The 19,226-nt window shown below is 38.4% G+C and overlaps 1 protein-coding gene across 8 annotated transcripts in view; it reads right to left on the reverse strand.

The window, feature by feature from the left end:
* BCAS3 (BCAS3 microtubule associated cell migration factor) overlaps window positions 1-19,226 on the reverse strand; it is a 376,438-nt gene that overhangs the window by 227,848 nt on the left and 129,364 nt on the right. For 6 of the 8 annotated variants that reach the window (XR_012996666.1, XM_076354321.1, XM_076354319.1 and 3 more), the window contains exons 16-17: window positions 8,665-8,815; window positions 1,412-1,456 (exon numbers count right to left, since the gene is read on the reverse strand). Coding sequence is in view for 7 of the 8 variants with exons in the window: in XM_076354321.1 (XP_076210436.1) it covers window positions 1,412-1,456; window positions 8,665-8,815 (196 nt within the window). In the remaining variant the exon portion in view is untranslated. The remainder of the gene's footprint in view (window positions 1-1,411; window positions 1,457-8,664; window positions 8,816-19,226) is intronic. The other 2 variants (XM_076354322.1, XM_076354320.1) reach the window with 1 other exon arrangement.

A 19,226-nucleotide genomic window follows, 5' to 3' on the forward strand; every position in this document is an offset into this window, starting at 1 on the left:
TCTTGTGAAGACAGGCAACAATTTTTGAGTCTATTTCATATATTCCCCTCTTTAATCTAGGCCTTTTAATCTTGCCTCAATCTAAAATAATTTCTGGTTCACAAGCGTCTCTGCTGCTTCACGCAGGGGGTGACCGAAACATCCATTTGCTAAGACAATCCACTTTCAAAACTCTTCTTCCAGAGCCTTTTCAGTTCTTAGATCACCATCAGACGAAATACTTAGGTGCATTGTAAACTACATTTGGAAATGGTTCTTAGGAAGACTACTTCAGTAACCAGATATTCTCTAGGAATAAGGCAATGTCACCTTCTTCCCTTTAGTGTCATATTTAGTGCCTTCACTTTTCCTGTCTTTGGTATAGCTCCTGTATCTCTCATCAGCTGCCCTCTGCCATTCTCTTAAGAACTCTGTATCCTAACGAAGCACTTAAGAGGTTCTTTCTGCTGAAGACAGTATTTTGACAGAGACATAAGGGGGTGATATATGTGGAACAAACTTCTAGTAGTCGAAACAAGAGCCACATACAAATATTCCAACAGATACTGGTAGATACAAGCTAGTAAGTATCCTTAGCTAAACTTAAAAACCAAAACAAACCCCCAAAACTCCTAGCTGAAAGTTTCTAAATTTTCTAAGTAAGTTGCAAGATGTTCAGACTTCTTCCATTCTCGTTGCCTAAAACTTCAAGCACCTAACCCCCCATCTCATTATAAAAAGGTGACTGGAGGTTATGTAGCAGTGTATGAACACTGAACCAAGCTCCAACACAGGGAAACTTGTTAAAACTTGGTTTTTCTTCTGCCTGTATTTTTATAATATGCTGCAATTTTACATATTAAAACCAAACCCCCTTATTATTTCAAATATCCTGATTTTAACAGAACTGTGGTTTATTTTTTTTCCTCAAGTGTGATAAGCTTTTTTTATTTTGCAGTGCTCATTTTACTTGCTTCACCTCTCTTACTGTGGTACTTTACTGTCTACTCACTGCTAATCTGGCTTATTTTCGAGAGGTCATCATCGATGTTTTGTCTGTAAGCAACTTAGTGCTACAATAATAAAGGAAGCTATATAGAAAAAAAGAGGCTTGTTTTGGAAAGATACCGCGATCATTTTTGCCCACTGGGAAATAATTTATTTTTTCAACTTCTCTGCTACTGAAAACTTAAATGCCCTCTGAAAGGTAAAAAAGAAAAAAGAGTGAGTGCATTTCTTTGACAATGCTTGATGGTGAACACGCATCCGTAGTTTAAAAGTGAAATTATGCAGTGCTTCCACCTATGGATTAGCCATGCAAGTAAACAAATTAAAAAAAAAAATCCAAAATTAAAAAGTCTAAGCACAGAGTTATTTTCAGTGAGGACAGCAAATGAATTATAGGCATGCTGGGTTTGAACTGGGAACTCACCATGGAGCTTTTATGGAAAAACATCCTGCTCCAAACAGGTAAGGTCTTCACGTAAAGGGGAAAAATGCACAGAAATTAGATGAAAACTCAATTACCAACCAGTACACTGTATATCATGCTATTAAGATTTATGCAGAAGGTAAACAAAATAATTTTTTATAACCGTTCATGATGCCCTGAAAGAGATGTAGACCTCTAATGTAACCAGCATGCTGACGCTCACAAACATAACCGCTCGCGTGAACAGTCCCGCTGACAACGCAACCACCCACAGAAGCAGGAGCTGACGGGGTAGGCTCTTCATGCACAACTGCTGTGACAAACGTAACACTTCAGGTGCAAGCAGGCTTTAACGTTATAATTCGGGTTGGACACGGTTTAGGTCTCCTTCCTGAAATCTCCTGACAAATCTGAGGCAAAAGCAGTCAAGAGCCTTAAACAGACATTAAAGTCAAAACTAATAGAAAAAGTAAATTAGCATCAAAAGCAACAAACGTGGGTGTTTTCCATGAAACACTGAAGGTCTGAGTGGGACAGTTTTACAAATTTACTGAAAAGAAGCAAGTCCTAAGTGAAAACGACAACAAGTACAAGCACAACCTTTTAAAGAGAATTACTTAGCCCTCTTCCTAGGACAGAAACACACTATTAAATTAAAAATCTTTAGCAACTGTATGACACAGCAATCTTATTCCCCCACTTACAAGCTTGCATGGAATGCAGGAAAGAGAACCCTAACCTATTTCAAATGTGTTTGATGTTAAAAATCACCTGATACAAAGCTTAATGTTTTTGGCCACTCAACAATTTATCTACACCGTGATTTTTGTTGTTGTTGTTGTTGTTGTTGTTGTAGTATTTTGCACAGCCTATAGTTTTTAAAGTGGTATCACACACCATTAATTTTAGTGCATTTTTAATGGATATCTCCCTTGTTCTTTACATCACCCTTGAAAAAGCCATCATCATACTGACGTTTGCAGAAAATCTGAAAAGGAGGAACAGTAGGTAAATTTAGAGCTACTCACATGCTCGAGGCTTCTTTGATTCTCATTTGGGATGTAACATCATCCACAAAATTGCTGAATAATTGATTTTGTAAATGCCAATGTGTCATTTTTCTTTTTATACTCTGACTCAGCAATAAACTCTGGCTAGTTGAAACAAGTGAAATATTTTCAGGCAATGAACTAACAGAAAAGGTCTATCATAAGAAGATGTATAAAGCGCTCAGCCACATGCCTACACAATTAAAAGGATACCAGCCTGATAAAAAAGAATTCTGTGAACTAAATTTGACACGAGCACAACATGAATGAAGGAAGACATCCTCTTAAAAAACATTTAGGTGAAGGTAAAAACCTAAGACACATTCTTTGACACGCAAAGATGTAAAAATCCAATAAAGAATAGAATATTGCAGAAAAACATGCCTATTTTTTTATTAGTAATATAGGCCAAAAAACATACTGAAGATCTTTTGAACTCTGTATAACAGACTAGCCTTTAACTATTTGTATTTAAATAAATGTTTGGTGAGCACTTTGGGGGAGAGCACTGATTTGGTAGAACCAGCTGCCTTTCTAAACATAATATATCATCTTTGAATAGTGAATAAACCCAATTCAGTTGTATGAACTGTATGAATTGTATGATCTCCTATACAGTCAACACATTCCATCCCTGAGTTGAAGAACATTCTAATGGCTCAACAGAAGATTAGCCCAGCACTATTGCACTGTTTAAATATTTAATGGAAAGCTAAGTCTTCTGCATAACCCATAGCCAATATAGTTTAAAACCTAGAATGTATCTAGTGTAAATTTGGAGAGTCATTGGAGACTGGCTGAATCTGACTGGGAGCTTAGAGTTTCTAAATTATGATCCTGGACGTTTTGGCAAGTATTTTTTTTCCCCCCTCTGCCTCAGTTTCTCTGTCTGCAAAAAGCAGGCAAATGACATTTAGCTGAGCTCATTAGAACATTTTAGAAGATAACATAGGCTTTTTTTTGCACAACATACTATGTTGACCTGATTATACTTGCAAATTAACAAAAAGAAAATGTGATTACACTTCCAAAGACTACAGTAGAGTCTTAATAAAAAGCCTTAAGTGTAAGAGAAACAACTTAGCATTTCCTTTATGTTCACAAGACCTAATTTCTTTTAAGATGACCATTTTTTTCCTATGATATTTACATAAGCAATCGTTTTTCACTATTTCCTTCACATAATATGGATGGTATGCTAATTGAGAGAGAGAGAACGTACAAATTACAGGATAACCCAACCTTGAAAAGACAGCACCAGATGGCTACGCTCGGTGACAGTAACAGAGCAATGCCAAGGCAAAAAAAAAAAAAACAAAACACCTCACTGAGGTTCCCCGTTCTCATAGCTAGTGAGAAATTCCAAAGGAAAATTATTGAATGAAGGTGATTTATGATCCAAAATTCCAACAGAATTTTCTTAATTTCTCATCTGATTCTGAGTTTTAGCAAATTGAAAACTGAAACATTCATTGATTTTGTGTTATCGTGTTTAATAAAAACTATTTAAGCTTTTAATAAGCTGTGCAACACCCACTTATTCTAACCCTTATTGCTATAAGTTGCCATAGTGAGAATCCTTTCATAAATAGTGACATCTGAACAAAATTTAGTGCAAATAACTGTATTTCATATCAATTACAAATCATTACAGTAGTTGCTTTATTACCAAAATGCATTATAAAAGCTAAAAGTGACACAAAACATGTCTGAGAAATGTGCCAGAAAGAGAATGTCTGGCTTCACCATGCAGGAAAGCTGACCTATTGCACTGAATTCTTTAGCTTTACTTCTTAATTTTTTTTTCTTGACTTTTTTAGTTATTTTTTCCTACGTAACTGTATCATGATGTCACGACTTTGCTCTCCTTATTTTTGTTTGCTTCAGTAGTAGAACCTGGGATAAATTAAGCTCTCTGAGTCAAAATAAAACAAATGGATATCAGCGATTTTCAGTATATATAATATAAGCAAAGAGAAACACTAAAATGATAAAATTGCATCAGACACTTTACCTACTTTCCCCCTTCCTTATTGGGGGTGGAATGAGGGATGGGATGAAGAACGGATAGTTTCATGTTTAAAAACACACTATCTAAATATTTTGGATGGAAAAAAAGTAAGGTTTATTCCTTTTCCTATAAGGTACATCGGATGTCTCTGTTTTGACGAGACCCAACTAATGCAGGTTACATCCTGGTGTTTCACTAAAGCTATAATGAATTTGAGAATGAAGTATGATACAAATATAATGACCATATCCCTTGAGAAAGTTAAAACAAATGCTGCTGTCAGAGAAGCCAACTTTTACAACAGTTTTTCTTTTGGGGCAATTATTGTATCTTTCCTTTCCCTCCTTCCTCATCTCATCTGTGTCTCCACATTCTTACGAACTGGAAACTAACTACAAGTCATTCCACAAACACAAGGAACACTTATAAAGCTATTGCAAAGCACAAAGCTGTCTTCTAACATATTCTGATTCACTGCCTTTTACAGACAAGCATGAGATGGATCATACAGTTCTTCCCCTTTCAAATCTATAAGCTCTTTGTAAATGAGCAATGAATTAACCCATTCACCAGACTTGAGAAGGAAGTCAGCACTACTATTAAAATTTTGAGAGGGAAACTGAGGCACAGATATAGAAAGACTTATTAAATCTAGCTCTTTTACTGTCTGACATCCCCCTAATCTTTAAAACATAAGATGCTTCCTTACTCATTAATGTTAGAGCCCCTTTGGGAAAGCCTATCTGCTCCTCAGAATGTGCTGACAGCCCAAACTACAGGAAAGCGAGTCAATGGGATGACAAAACATAGGGACAAAAATTAAGTGCTTCACGAAGGTGCAGAAATTACAATGAGAGACTTGAAAAAGCAAGGGAAAAACAGAGGGCAGGGAACAAGGAAACAACAATGATGGCAAGAAGGGAGGTAATGGTCTGAGATACTTAGTGCTGAGAATGTAAATTGTATTCAGAATAAGAGAGTTTAATGACTGATCAGCAAATGTTCCAAAACCCAAAGTTTGCATGAGGAAAAAAAAGCACCTGTGATGAACAGCACAGTAATGACACAACTCCAGATTCTGGTCTTTCATTCCCATAGGGCTACTGTGAACACTTTCAAAAAATTTACTGCCATTCCACTTGTCAGTAAAATGACATGCTTTGCAGCTCTGCTTGAGACATGATGTTAAGAGCACTGATCAGTCCTTTCAGTATGTGAAAAATATTTTGCTGTCTTGGATACTAGCAGAAAAAAACCCAACCTGACTTTTTGGTTAATAAAACCTGCAAAACTTTTAATTAAGACGTCTAGTATTAAAGAAGCTTTTCATATGTTAAAAGCAAATAAAACAGACAAATCCAGAACTGCTAATTATGTGGTATTCTTTTAGTTTTGCTTTTTACTTTTAGAAATGTACTGCAACAGATTAAATTTTTAATTCTTTAAAAGTAGCAACAACAGGAAAGGAATCTGCTTGAGGGCCACTGAACAGCGACTGTAAAATCCAACTGATAGCGAGTTTGTCTCCTTTTCTGATCACTGCACAATCACAAGGTTAAGCAGCTGCTCCCAAAGAAAAGCCTTGTTTCCTCCGAGCAGTGCTCAAAGGTGCTGACCATGTAGGTGTAAATACATCTGTCTTTTGCCATTTGCAGTAATACATGCCTCCTACACTTCTCAGAGTGAGGCAGATGGTCCCTGTCCTGTCTAAATATTACACTGTACAGACTTACATTGCTATGTGTTTCTAGAAATATGAGGGCAGATGTTAAATATGTTAAACACACGCTTTGCCCCCTGGAGGTTTAAGTTAAGGCTGCTGTCTCAATTTGGTCATTTTAGGCATGCCAGGCTTCTTGGATCCTAGGCATTCCTCTTAAATCCCTGCTTTATAAATACAGCTTTTCATGTTAATTTTGTGTACTTTCATCAAATATTTTGGATGCAGAACAAATGAAGGAAGCTCTCAGCTTAGCATTACACATCTACATGGGCTTCGCTGAAAATTATCATCCTCATTCATGAAAACTCTATTTACACAGCAGGGTATTTCCCATGACTGTTGTTTCCCCCCCCCTTACATAAGCCTCATTGAATATTTTAAATTTAATTAGTTTTTAAAATTACACAAAATAATAGGACAAGGACAGTTTGTGAATAGTAAAATTTACTTAAAGAAAACTGAATATGAACACTCTCTGAATATGTTTAAGATATTTAAAAATAAAACATTAAGTAAAATAAAGCAGATTTATTATATTTGCAATAGTTCTGGAAAAGCTTGCTGGTATCACCACAGCATTAAGGAAACAGCCTTTGTAAAGACTGCTGCATGAATTACTGTTGTAAACCAAGTGCTTTTTTTAAAATCGTCATCCTCACCATTGCTCCTATCACCCTACCTTCCCCCCAGCAGACCCTCAGATGGCTTTTTATTTTCTCTCTATGTCTTATCCCACCTAGTTCTAAATGTCTATTCCATTTCTAGGAGTCTACCAACTGAGCCGAGAATTACATTTCTGTCCTTCTCTGACTGTCCTCTTCAAGTGACCTTTTTGATAGTTTCCCTTTTTTCAGGAACTGTAACTTCCTGCTTATCTCCATGCACACCCACCTCTCCCTGATCCTACCTCCCTTCCTGTCCTCATCCAAGATCACACCTTTCTATACTTTCAAAATTCACCTGATCGCTAGCGCAACCTATTTCCCTTGCCAGTGTTTAAATTGTAAGCAGGAAAAAAAAAAAGCAAAAATAAGCAACTGAAATATATGTGTGGAAGAAGTTAAACCACAACATTACCCTTGTACTGTTTCTTTACTGTTTCATAAGTCCCATTTGCAATTATCTATGAAGTTCAGGAACTTATCTGCAGACAGCCTCTGTGCTTAGGGCAATTGTGTGTTTGTAGTTCATGATTTGGCTCAACAAGCTTAATGAAATTCCCATTTACAGCAGCAAAAGCAGGACTGTTAGATAGACATATATAAAGATACACATGTATATGTGCATACATATGTAAGCTTTAGAACCTTATCATGCATACTTAGTGCACTAAACAAACAGTAAGAGATTTTACAGGATGTCCTGAACACTCAAGCACAGAATATCGGAATTACTTGGGGAGAGAAGGAATATCCGCGAGCTCTCGCCTGAAAAATAATTCCCGGTTCATGAAACACAAGGTAAAATTCACCTCACTATGGGGGTTTGAGCAAAAAACCACTGAAGCAAGCAAGAAAGTGCCTGCACCCATTTGCCAAAATGCAAGAAAATGTTATGAACCTGTAGGACTCAATTGTTTTGTCCAACGACATGCCATACGTGATCTATTTTCTTAAAAATATAAAAGCAATCTGCAAATTAATGGATCAATCAGACTTTTAACTAGAAAATATTCAGGGAGTTGAACAACCAAAAAGCGGGGGGGGAGGAATAATCACCCAGTAGCTTTATGTATTAATTGCAAAAACTGAAGATTTGAAAATTAGCAAGAGAAAAGTATCAACTGTTGAACAGTATCAATTAACTTAAAAATCTTCTTAGTAATTATAACATACGTATATTTAGTAGAGCTTTTCACAACAAATATTTTGAAGTGCTTTATCATGACACATTGAGAAGTACCAAAGTGCAGCTGGCTCCGGAATGAAAGTCCACACGTGAATTTCATAGTACAGAACAGTCACTTCAGAGGAAAAATAAGGTCAAGAAAACAGCAGGATTAAGTTTTCTCTTTATACTCAACCTGGCTTACTGTCTTTCCATTTCTGAGAGTCAAAAATAATCTCTGCTTGAAAAGTTTGGAAATCAAAACAAACAAACTTAAAAAAAAAAGTAAAACCGTAACTTATTCTGATTGAATACAGCTCTGCTTATGTTTCATACCAATTCCTGGTGTGAAACTTCTTCTGATGTCAGCGTACAGTATTTCCCATATGGTAGACTGCAAGAAAATGACCCACCCAAATGAACACTCCTGAATTTTTAGAGATTTGTTTTCAGGTTTTGTTTACTTATCTGATGTTGGTTTTCTTTTCTTGTCTCCTCTTCCCCCCACCCCCCTTCTGTTGCCATTAAATACATACACTGAAATTGAAATAAGGAATAAAACTAAGTATCACTAGTAACACAAATTATTTCCATATTAATTATAAATAACAACGTTAAGAAAGGTTCGTGCAGATACACTTACCCTGTGCGTTTGGTGATGGTCCCTAATGTCATTGGCTGTTTGATTTGAGCAAGAGGCAACACCACAGTCAAGCTTGGAAGAGGCAGGAGTCGAGGGTTCCCAGGATTATTGTTTGTGAAGTTATTGTACGTGTCTTGGCTGTTCAATTTACCTTGAAGGGATAGAGACGTAATAAAACACATTATCGGAATTTTTTCTTCATTTATCATTTCTAACAACTGCCTGAAATAAGCCATTGCCAAAAAAAAGGAAAAAAAAAAAAAAGAAAAAAGAAATAACGAGCTCTTATTGTAAGCGAAAACATATCTAAAAAAGTCCTCTCCATTTCAGGTAAAAAATAAATGACAACGGAAGCAGCAAATATTTATTTTTATATATGGGGATAAGGTCCCCTTCCATGGAAAGGAAATTATTCCTGCTGCTTGCCTGACAGTTTTGTTCACCAAAATGTTTTTGAGTTCGGTTTGAAGAACAAATTCTGGATTCCAATTCGGGGGGGGGGGGGGGGGGGGGGGGGGAGAAGAATGTTCTGGAAGGGAACTATTTTCCTAAAGTACCACATAGAGTGTTGGTAATCGAAAGTCCTGAAAAGGTCGCTTTTGTTGTCTCTACAGATAAAAGCACACATAATAGTAATCTGGTGATCTAAGACCGGAGGAAAATAACAAGTAACTATACAAAATAAAGCCATACCAAACTACATGTAAAAATCAAGAAAGTATCAAAAAAGTAACAAACTTTATATTCATTCAAAACAGAAGAAGAAGAAAACAAAACGTAGGTAGTCAAAAAAAGGAAGGGGAAAACATAACAAAAAAATCCCAACAACCCTAAATTTAGCTTGTTTCAAAGAGGTCTGTGCTGGATATACGCCCAGTTTAGATACGCTTTCTTACCTTCTGTATCATTCTGTAGTCACAACCTTTCATTCTTCAGCTAGAAAAGGAAACTAGCTACAAATTTCATGGACAGTAAAGAAAGAAATGTGAAGAAACCAAAGAAAGAAGTTAAACAAAAAAGGGGCCAGTCTGTTTATAACAGAATCAAAAGTACTTTAAATAGACAAGCAACCATGAATTAAAAGGTTTAGATCATTAACTTGTTTTTCTGTGTTCCTATAATGCTGTGAAACGCTGGCTTTGTTCTTAATCAAAAGGGAGCCATATTGGGAATTAGGTTCCTAAACAACCGATGCATTCTACACAGATATTATACAAATCCCAGGCCAAATCCATACAATCTGACTGAAGAGCAGCCACCTTTTTTCAAGGAAGAAAAACAGCACAGAAAAGGGTTTCTCGCAGGAAGCTGCCTGAAAAGCTTTAATGGTACTTCAGATGGATTGAAAATAGGAAAAGGAAGGCGGAAAAATCTTAATGAATGTCTCATCATCTTAAAGACACTCAATGCTTCCTTTACCCTTCTTTTAATACTATATAACTGTAAGCTTAGGGGTTTTGTTTTTTTTCTACAAAGTCCGTAGACCTCTGCATCTTAGAAAAGCACAATAACAAAAATGATGAAATTACAAAGTGTATTTTGTGTTAAGTATCTGGCCTGAACATTGGTCAATACATTTTTAAGAGAAATAGCAAGGCTTTAATGAATAACAAGCTTATTGAAGTCCCAGAGAGCAGATTTCATTAATAGCAATTTTCCTGCACCAACTTGGAATAAAAAGAAACAGGAAAGGGAAAAAAAAAAAACCAGCTCAGTTTTAAATTAAGACTGAGATGCAATTAATTTTTTTAAGATTAGTTTCACAATGCATTCTTGGTTCTTGTAGAAAGGAGTATGAATAGTTTTCTGCGTTATTGTCTAATTAGTTACTGTTGCATGTAATCAAAGCCCCTCTGAAAGTGTTTTGCTCTCCTATATTCATCACGAGCAACTGCATGCTACGCAGCAAACAGCGACGGTATCTACAGAGGGGGCTCCAAATGTCTGTAATTTGTTTTCTTTTACTTGTTAGGAATATAATGATTAACTATGAACTACTGAACCAAGTGACTGTGTTGTAACAGTCCTCTCTCTCTCAAGGCACATTTAATTACTCAGTGCCCTCCGCTCCCAACATCATGTAGTTTTCCATATGCAAAACCTTCAGTTGATTCAATAGAATATTTGCATGCAGAGAAATGAGGCATTTACAGGCGTCCTTCCTACACAAGGATGAGCTGCTTTATTTTCACACAAGTCGAGGAATCCCAAGGCAGCTAAGGATACTCAGAAAACTGCAGGATTAAGACATCACTTAGGAGTTTTTTAATTAATTGTAGCAACAACATCCTACAAATTTTTAGGCTCACACATAAGAAAAGAAAACATAAAGTAAACAAAAAAATTACTAAACTAATACAGAGAGAACTGAAAATGTGTAAAAGAGATGCTGAATGGGACCAAAATCTAAGATGATGATTCTTTGGGAAAAAAAACAACCCAAACATTCAGAGGTCAAGGATTTCATTTTTAAATGTATAGCTTAACCTGATGTACACAAACGTCAATAGAAAATTAACTCAACCAGAGCTCATAACGCACAGCACTTCACAGCACAAACATGATAAAAAAATTCAGCTATGACAAATGAAAAAGCTGCAAATACCTAATGTCTATCCCAATAACTATTGCCTGCCAATCTGTATTTTCTGCAGCAACGTTCAGTTGCTTAACTGCAAATAAATGTAATTAAAAGTGATACAAGTCAAAAATTAGAAGTTGGAATGCTACAAAAAGGAGACAAATTAATTCCAACAGTAAAGTTTTTCTTGAAAATCTGACTACAATAATATTAAGATGGTGCAGATGAGTAAAGTTAAAGAAAACTGTGCTTAATAGAAAAAGTAAAAATATTTGCTTTTGTTTTCACAGAATTATTTTTAGCTATTTTTAGGATGGAAATGTTCTATACTGTTTTATCTTCATTGTATGTTGCCTCAGACCTATCAGAGGGGTACATGTCTGTCGTCTTAACTGCACAGCCCCCTTAACTTGGGGATCCAGTAAATGCACTCTTATGACTACGGCTGTTCCTTTCCTAAGCACTCAGCAAAAGCTGTATTGTGCATTCTGAATTTCACTGGAACAAAACAGTGTCACACATTATGTTTAATAAGTCATTTTAAAACCCCATAATTTTATGGTGTGCTGTTGTACCCATCCAGAAATTTGATAAAGTCACTCTCCATTCCTCCAGCCCTTTGAAGTAGGAAACTCCTCCTGCAGTAAATGGGAGTTGTGTGTGCACAGGACTGCCGTATCAGGCCAAAAGAGCACAAAGAATGCAGTCAAGCATCAACATTATTTCTACAGCTCAAGCAGTTGTTGATTCACTGTCAAAGGACAAGCAACAAATAAGACAAAGTTTAAGTCCGCTAGAAATATCAAACCTTTTTCATACAGCAGAATCCTGTACTCAAATTACCTTGCCACATGTGGACAGTATATATTCATTCTTGTAAGGAAATATGTATATTAATAAAGAATAAAACCCTGGAAGTATAGCTTCAAATAGAGTAGCTTCACTTAGCACTGACAATTTAACTTTCAATGCTAGCTTGGTGGTATACTGACAGCTACACACAAATCACATCCTATTGACTATTCAAGGAATGCTTTCTATTGCAATTAATTTAGAGAAAATTAATTGTCATCATCACAATTTCATGGCAAACATGCCCTCTCAAGAATCAGTCTGAACATTTCCAGCAGAGCATCCCGAGCAATGAGGCACCTTCCCTTGGTCATCACCCAGAGTGTGAGCTTAACGGCACTGAGGACCCCATGCAAGGCAAGTCCTTTTGGTCAAATACCTGTCTTTCCACGGGCTGCCACAAAAGACATTTTCAGATGACAGTTCAAGAGCTGTGCACGGAATACATTAAAGCCAGTTTAGGCTAAGGTTTATTTTCCCCATACGCACCCTCCCATTTGCCTGCACGCCCTCTCCAGCTTGGGCCACAGCTCAGGATGGACGCGAAAGGAAGCACTTGCGTTATTTTCACTGAAATATTACAGACTCAAGGTCCAAATTCCTGACCATAGCTAAACCCAAGTCCAAAAAACTCCTACAGTTAATCCCAATTCAGCCTTTTGGACTTCCACTGGAGAAAAACAAAAGAAAAAAAAGTCTTCTCTCTCAATTTAAGCTGCTGGTAAATCTCTCATTAATTTTACTAGGGGACTTGCAAAAAGCCAAGGATGTCGTGGCTCTGGTAGTCTGACAGCAGAAGTTTATTTACAAGTGCAGCATCATATTAGATAAATGTTGCCTACTGAAACACGGAAAATATGGTCAGTTAGTTCTGCCTTCATACCTGTATGCTGAAAGTCTGCAACAAAACTGCCATCATATCATCCACCCAAAATCTGAGCCACACTTTTCCAGACATTTTGTTCCACAAATACTCAAAGGAAAAATGGATTAAGTTGAGGATAAAAGTGAAGAAAGAAAACAACAATGGGCTTTGTTGTCGGACGGAGGGAGAGGCTGCCGTGCCGGCCTGGCCGGGGTATATTCCCAAACCAGCCATCATTAACAGACTCACTTCCACCGAGAAAAAAAGGGAGGCCTGAAAGTGCCGGACAAAAGAAATCCCAACAGACAAAGAAAAAACAAATTAAAAGCACCATTATAAAACACAGATGCTATAAGGAAAATAAACTTCACAAGATTTACTGGTTTTTGACAAAGCTGGACATCTGTGGAAAAGACATCAGGAGCAGCTCCCAGGTAAGGCCCGGCCGGGCTCATGTCCCCGCTGCTTCGCCCTCGCCTCCACCCTCCTCACCGCAGCCCACGGCCGGCGGCCCGGCCGCAACACCTCCCGCTTCACAGCTACACGGAGGAGTCACTTGCCACTATCCATGTACCTTCGTCATTGCAATGTGAAGTTACTGATGGCTACAATTTTTATTTACGATTGTTTTGTTTACAATTATTGTTAAACCTATAAAATACTCTTAAGGCATGAACGTGAGGTTTAAACATTTGATCAAATCACACGTTTCTAAGTTTTCAAAATATATTTTTGGATATGAAAGGAAAGCTGTACTTCGGGGAAAACATGCTAGACTTGCTAGCTTGTAACACTGTATAAAACACATCCAATAGCTGAAAGCAATTAATACAGTAAACTTGTCCTCTTCTGATCAACTAAGAGCCTTGATGAATTCAGGCCAGATTTCAAATTGGTCAGCATTTGAATGGAGTACTTCAGGGCACTACTGTCAGAGATCATCTTTGAGGAAAGAGGAAGAAAAACATCCTGATTTTTGCAGCTACTCATGACATAAATACACACCGAAATGCAGCAGGGCAGATGTATTCCCGCCAGCCCCAAGGAGCTCATCTGCGAATACAGCACAGTGCAGCCAGTGTTACGCAAAGAGACTTTATTGGGTACTGAAAGAATTCTGTTGATGCAGCCCCACTGATAGCTCTACTATTGCTTTGCCCTTCTCCTTAGTCCACGCATAGTACCACGTTAATGCAACCAAATCGCTTCTTGCCCGATTCAAACCTAGCTCTACTACATCTCTACCACGGATCCCAGCCCTGCACGCAGGCGATGGCCTCAGCCCGTCAGATGGAAAGGGAGCTCAGTAATCCACAACCGAGCCCAAAACCAAAACTACGCCCTAACACCTAAGGGATGCAAATATCAACTTACCACCAAACTGAAATGAAACCATTTTACCCATTAAATTTCCCCCACCAGTTTCGATTGCATACGGCATGTCTCCTCGTTCAAGTGTTGTGGGATCCTCTTTCGCATAGAGAAATTCCACCCCGTTGGTGAGCAAAGCAAACGGGACTTGGCCCAGACAGTTTTTGTGGTAGGAACGTAATGATCATAAGGATTTTAGTTTCTCTATACACTTTACATGAAAAACTAAAGTGGTATCAAGCACCTCGCAGCCTCATAATAAAATTCTATGTTGATTTTTTTCATTTTTCTTCCATTACTCCAGTACAAAAAGCTTAGTAATGCAGTGTCATTAAAATTCAAAACCCACTTGTTAGCTTTTATATCTTACAGTATTTAACAGACTACATTTCAAAGCGCACCACGTAGTCTGCTGACATTAACACTACATATAAACATCTTTAATTTGATAAATAAATCCACAGTAACTCGAGGCTATGCAATCATGTGGAGGCCGAGCTGTAAGAAAATGAACTGTGTTTGGCCATTATTTCTGTTTAGTGTAACACTGAAGATTCCTCAACTAAATACCCACTAGGCATGTAATGCAAGGGAAATAAAATCCTTTCTAACTGGCAGACAGAAAATAGCAGGAAAAACAGAAGTGTCATGGATATGGTGGTTTATTTTGCTTTGCTTTTTATTCAATACAAAAAGTTTCCCGGATGAGAATGGAAAGCTTCCCAGCTTCAGTTCCAAGACTTTCACCCTTGTTTCTGACCTTTTCTCAGACATGTTCCAGTATAATCTGTAATCTACTACAGTCGGAAGAGGAAACAGCAGCGCCCTGGTGAGAAACACTGCCTTGTGACCTGAATAGAGAACGCTGCGGAAGCAATGCTGGCTCGCAGAAGTCGTTTGGAAGAGCTTGACAGACAAACTCAATAGCGTCCTGAGAAACACACTCAATACCACGAGTGCTAATTACTGCCAAAGCGGGCTTTTTCTTTTACGTTTTGATTTATTCAGTCAAACGTGTTTTATCTTTCTTTGCAAAATGTTACACATGTTCCTAGAAGAAGTCAGGAAACTAATTATTTTAGTTAATGATCGCTTCTAAATTAAAGTTACATTGCAATTTCCTTGAATTGTATCCTACCAAATTTAGCCTCATTTCACACCCTAACCCTCAATATTTCCAGTACAATCAGACCAGTTAAAGAAAGAATATTATGTATTAGCCACAGCATGTATGCACACATACTACTTAGAGCAAATTTTTCTCTCAGCTAAACTGGTGCAAGTCCAAAACCTATCACTAACTTGATTCCATTGAAATGGATGGGAGAAAATAATGCAGCCGGTGGTTTTCATAATGTTTAAAACCACTTGATATTGAACCTTTTGAAACACAGCTGCACTAAATCTCATGATTATCCTAAGAAAGCAGAACTTTCTCTCTATTTGCATCCAGGCAAGGCATGTGATGGTGACAGGCGAACTCGTAAGTCAGAATGCTCTGCCGAGACATGCAAGCGTCAGTCCAAGTGTCTCAGCCACTGATGAGACAGAGTCCGCTGCCCTCTCACCCGAGCTCCTTGAACTTCAGCTCTTCCAACTGCTCGTCAGCGTCATCCACTCAAAATCTGAACATGGCCTCATAATACTCCTTTCCTCCTTCTGAAGTTTCTCTTTCTTCTACTATCTTCAGTTTCAAAAACTTTGTCCCTCAGTTATAAAGCGTCCCACCGATACCTGAAAATCTCCTCTTGTCCTTGGCAAAGGCTAGAAGAGAGAAGGAACTGCCGTGACCCCTTTGCTGCCCGTTCTCTCTACCTGGCCAAAGATGGATTATGAAAGAACAGTTCAAACCTCAAGCTGGGATTTGAACCTGTTATTTACTTCTACAATTAGTGAGGTACGGCTAGCCATTTCGCCTACCTCCATGCGTATTTCTTCCTTTCCTGCATGGAAAAGAAATTACATTGACAGTCTAGAGGAGTCAAAAAGGAGAGGAAGCCACTTCTGCCGTGACAGTGTCCTGGGCCCCATGGCACCTCTCACCAGCAGCTGAGAGGACACCCATAGTGTTAACTGCCTTGTGTAAAAAATATCTCCTTGAAAATCTGAAACAAACGTCTGCTTCTTCCCTTGCCGTTTCCCCTCCTCATTTTGTACAGATAGCAGTTTGCTGTGCTAAAGTTCCTCAAAGAGCTGCACAGTGAAGGTGCCTTGAAGCATTTCCTTAGAAAACAACCCCTCCACCACCACACACACAAGCCTTGCCTAATAATCATCTTTCAGGATTTATTTAACTAAAAATATTGTTGGTGCAAAGCTCGAGTCCATTTATGGGCAAAACTCTCCTTGAAGTAAAAACAACAACAAAAGTTGATTGCCAGCTGTTGGCTCCAGGCTCTGCATAGCCATAAAGCAGCAGCAGCAGCAACACTTCAGCTGGTTTGCTCCAGATGGTGGTTACCAGCAAAATCAGCCAAACTGGCCCTTCTGCTCTTAGGTCATCTCCAGTAAAGGCCAGCCACAGGCAGGAAGGGGTCCAGACGTTGCCATCCTATTTCCATCCATACCTTGCACCTTCAACTCTTCACAGATTAAAAGACTGCAAGATTAGTTTCTCGTAACTACTATGGGTATAGCTATGGAATATTTTGCAAACAAATGTGAAGGTCCACTTGCCCATCCTCCCCAACGCGTGGCCACAAGCACGCTCTGGACCAGAAGCTGTGGCTGTAGCTACGACAGCACTGGACTTGAGTTTGCAAACTCTTCTGAGGAAAGGACTATGTGAGCTCAGACTTAACACTCCACTAATAAGGTTATCATACAGGCAGCTTCTCGGCACTGCCTAAAGACCCTATTACTCCAATTTCTTGCACATGGGAATTTTACTAACACTGTCTGCTGGTGAATGATGAAGCGCTTGAGAAAACAAGTATGCACTATTACTGCCCCTTGTCATGTCTATCAATCATAATTCATATCAACACAGTTTTGAACTCAAAGCCTTCTTTCCGGGATGACTCCGAGACGCTTCAGCATTGTGAACTTTAGAGAATTTGGGTGTCTGGACTTCTCTTCCAAATGATACACAATAAAATGATCTTTACAAACTTAATTTTTTTGTATTGGGACAACACAGTCAGAAAATCTGGTCAGCTTGTCTTAGAAACTGCGAATGACTGGCCTGGGAATTTCTGAAGGACACCTCTGTATGCAGCTGTGTTGGGTGAGGAGATAGGGAAAGTTTAATAGCAGCCCCTTACCCAAAGGGCTTAGTTTATTAGAATTTAGTATTGACAACAAACTACATGTTAATGCATTTGTGGCTTCCCCACCACCTTTTTACCTATGCCTTATTTTCCCTTGCTCTAGCTGCAACAATTAGCACAAATATTTTAGCATCTGAAATCAATCCAGGTTGAATACACAGTATTTATCCCAAGTTATGTGGAAAAAAAAAAGTGCCTTGAGAACCACTGCATATGAGAACTTGATAATAATATCCATGGATAATTATAATAAATGGCTTGTCTGAAACACCCATAGAATAGGAACTGAAGTAAACCATAGCAATCTCTCTCCCTCTTCCACCCACCACACACCCTCGGCAGCTCTGCTCTTTTACCCATGACCGTTAAGGATGTTTTCTGGCTCTGTGACAGCATCGTGACTCAGGTCATGAGAAGTGTCAAAGATGCATTTCCTTGAGATGGGAAAAAGTAACTGATTTTAACAGCCCGCAAAGACTAAGCAAAAAAGAATAAGCCCAATCAGCATATTTAAGGGTAAAGATAAACCTTTTAAAAGATACAAGTATATTTTATTTCCAATCTTAATGCTTACGTTTCTTTCCATAAAGTGTTTACATTTTTCAGACTACCAAAAATGCACACTTGATTTAAATGCCTTACTTAAGAATAATAAACTTAAAAAAGACAACAAGAGCAGCACCCCTTTACTGCATAATCAATCACCAATCATATACACAGGGAACCTGATTCAGACTACAGGCACGAGGGGTCTGCCCTGGATTCCCTTGCAACAGCGGCAGTGGCTGTGCCCCAGAATACCCACCGCCAGGGGAAGCAGAAGGTATTTGGGCTTGAACTCAGCAGGTCCATCAGATAAAACGATTGTTCCCACCAGCTCTTGTCCCATTCCTTTCCCTCACTGGTTACTAACACAGAGCTTCACATGCTTTGACCTTCCTTCATGCCAAGCCTTACTTGTCATACAACACCCTCAATACTTAAACCTCCTCCTTTAGCTGATACGGTCTCTTGAAAAACTCTAGATTCTACTTTCTCACCTTCTGATCAAACATATTACAGGCCTGTATCAGGTGAGCAAAGCTACTTTTTGTCATTTCACTGATCACAGCTCCCTCAAGCCACTTACATTCCTTGACCCACTGACAAATTTCTGGACCACGCTGTCTCCCCTGTACTAGACCTCTCTTCTCCCGACCTAATCCCAGCCTTTCCCCTTTTGTGCTTTGGACACGAACGCCATTCAGAAAACCTTTCCTGCATCACTCCTTCAGCGACCAACCCTTTTCAGCTGGCTTGTTATTTCAAAGCTCAATCTTAGTGACTGCTTTTATGCTGATCACACTCATTTCTCCTTAAAACACTGTACAGCTGTGTACAAGTGTATCTAGTCCTCTGCACAGACACATAAAGCATCCTGAGAAGCCATAAAGCAGTTGAGCACGTTCCTTCTTCTGCATCACTAATATCGCTATTTATCAATTTCCAATTGGCGAGAACTGCAAAACCCTATCAAAAGCGATGCATAACCTGCAGGATGGCTTTATTACTCACGATGTACGAGAAGGAGATACACTAGCTTGTCTTTTATATACCTGGTTAACTGGTGAGATTTGCAGATGGA

Source organism: Aptenodytes patagonicus, chromosome 17 (assembly GCF_965638725.1).
Source record: "Aptenodytes patagonicus chromosome 17, bAptPat1.pri.cur, whole genome shotgun sequence".
Taxonomy (NCBI): Eukaryota; Metazoa; Chordata; class Aves; order Sphenisciformes; family Spheniscidae; genus Aptenodytes; species Aptenodytes patagonicus.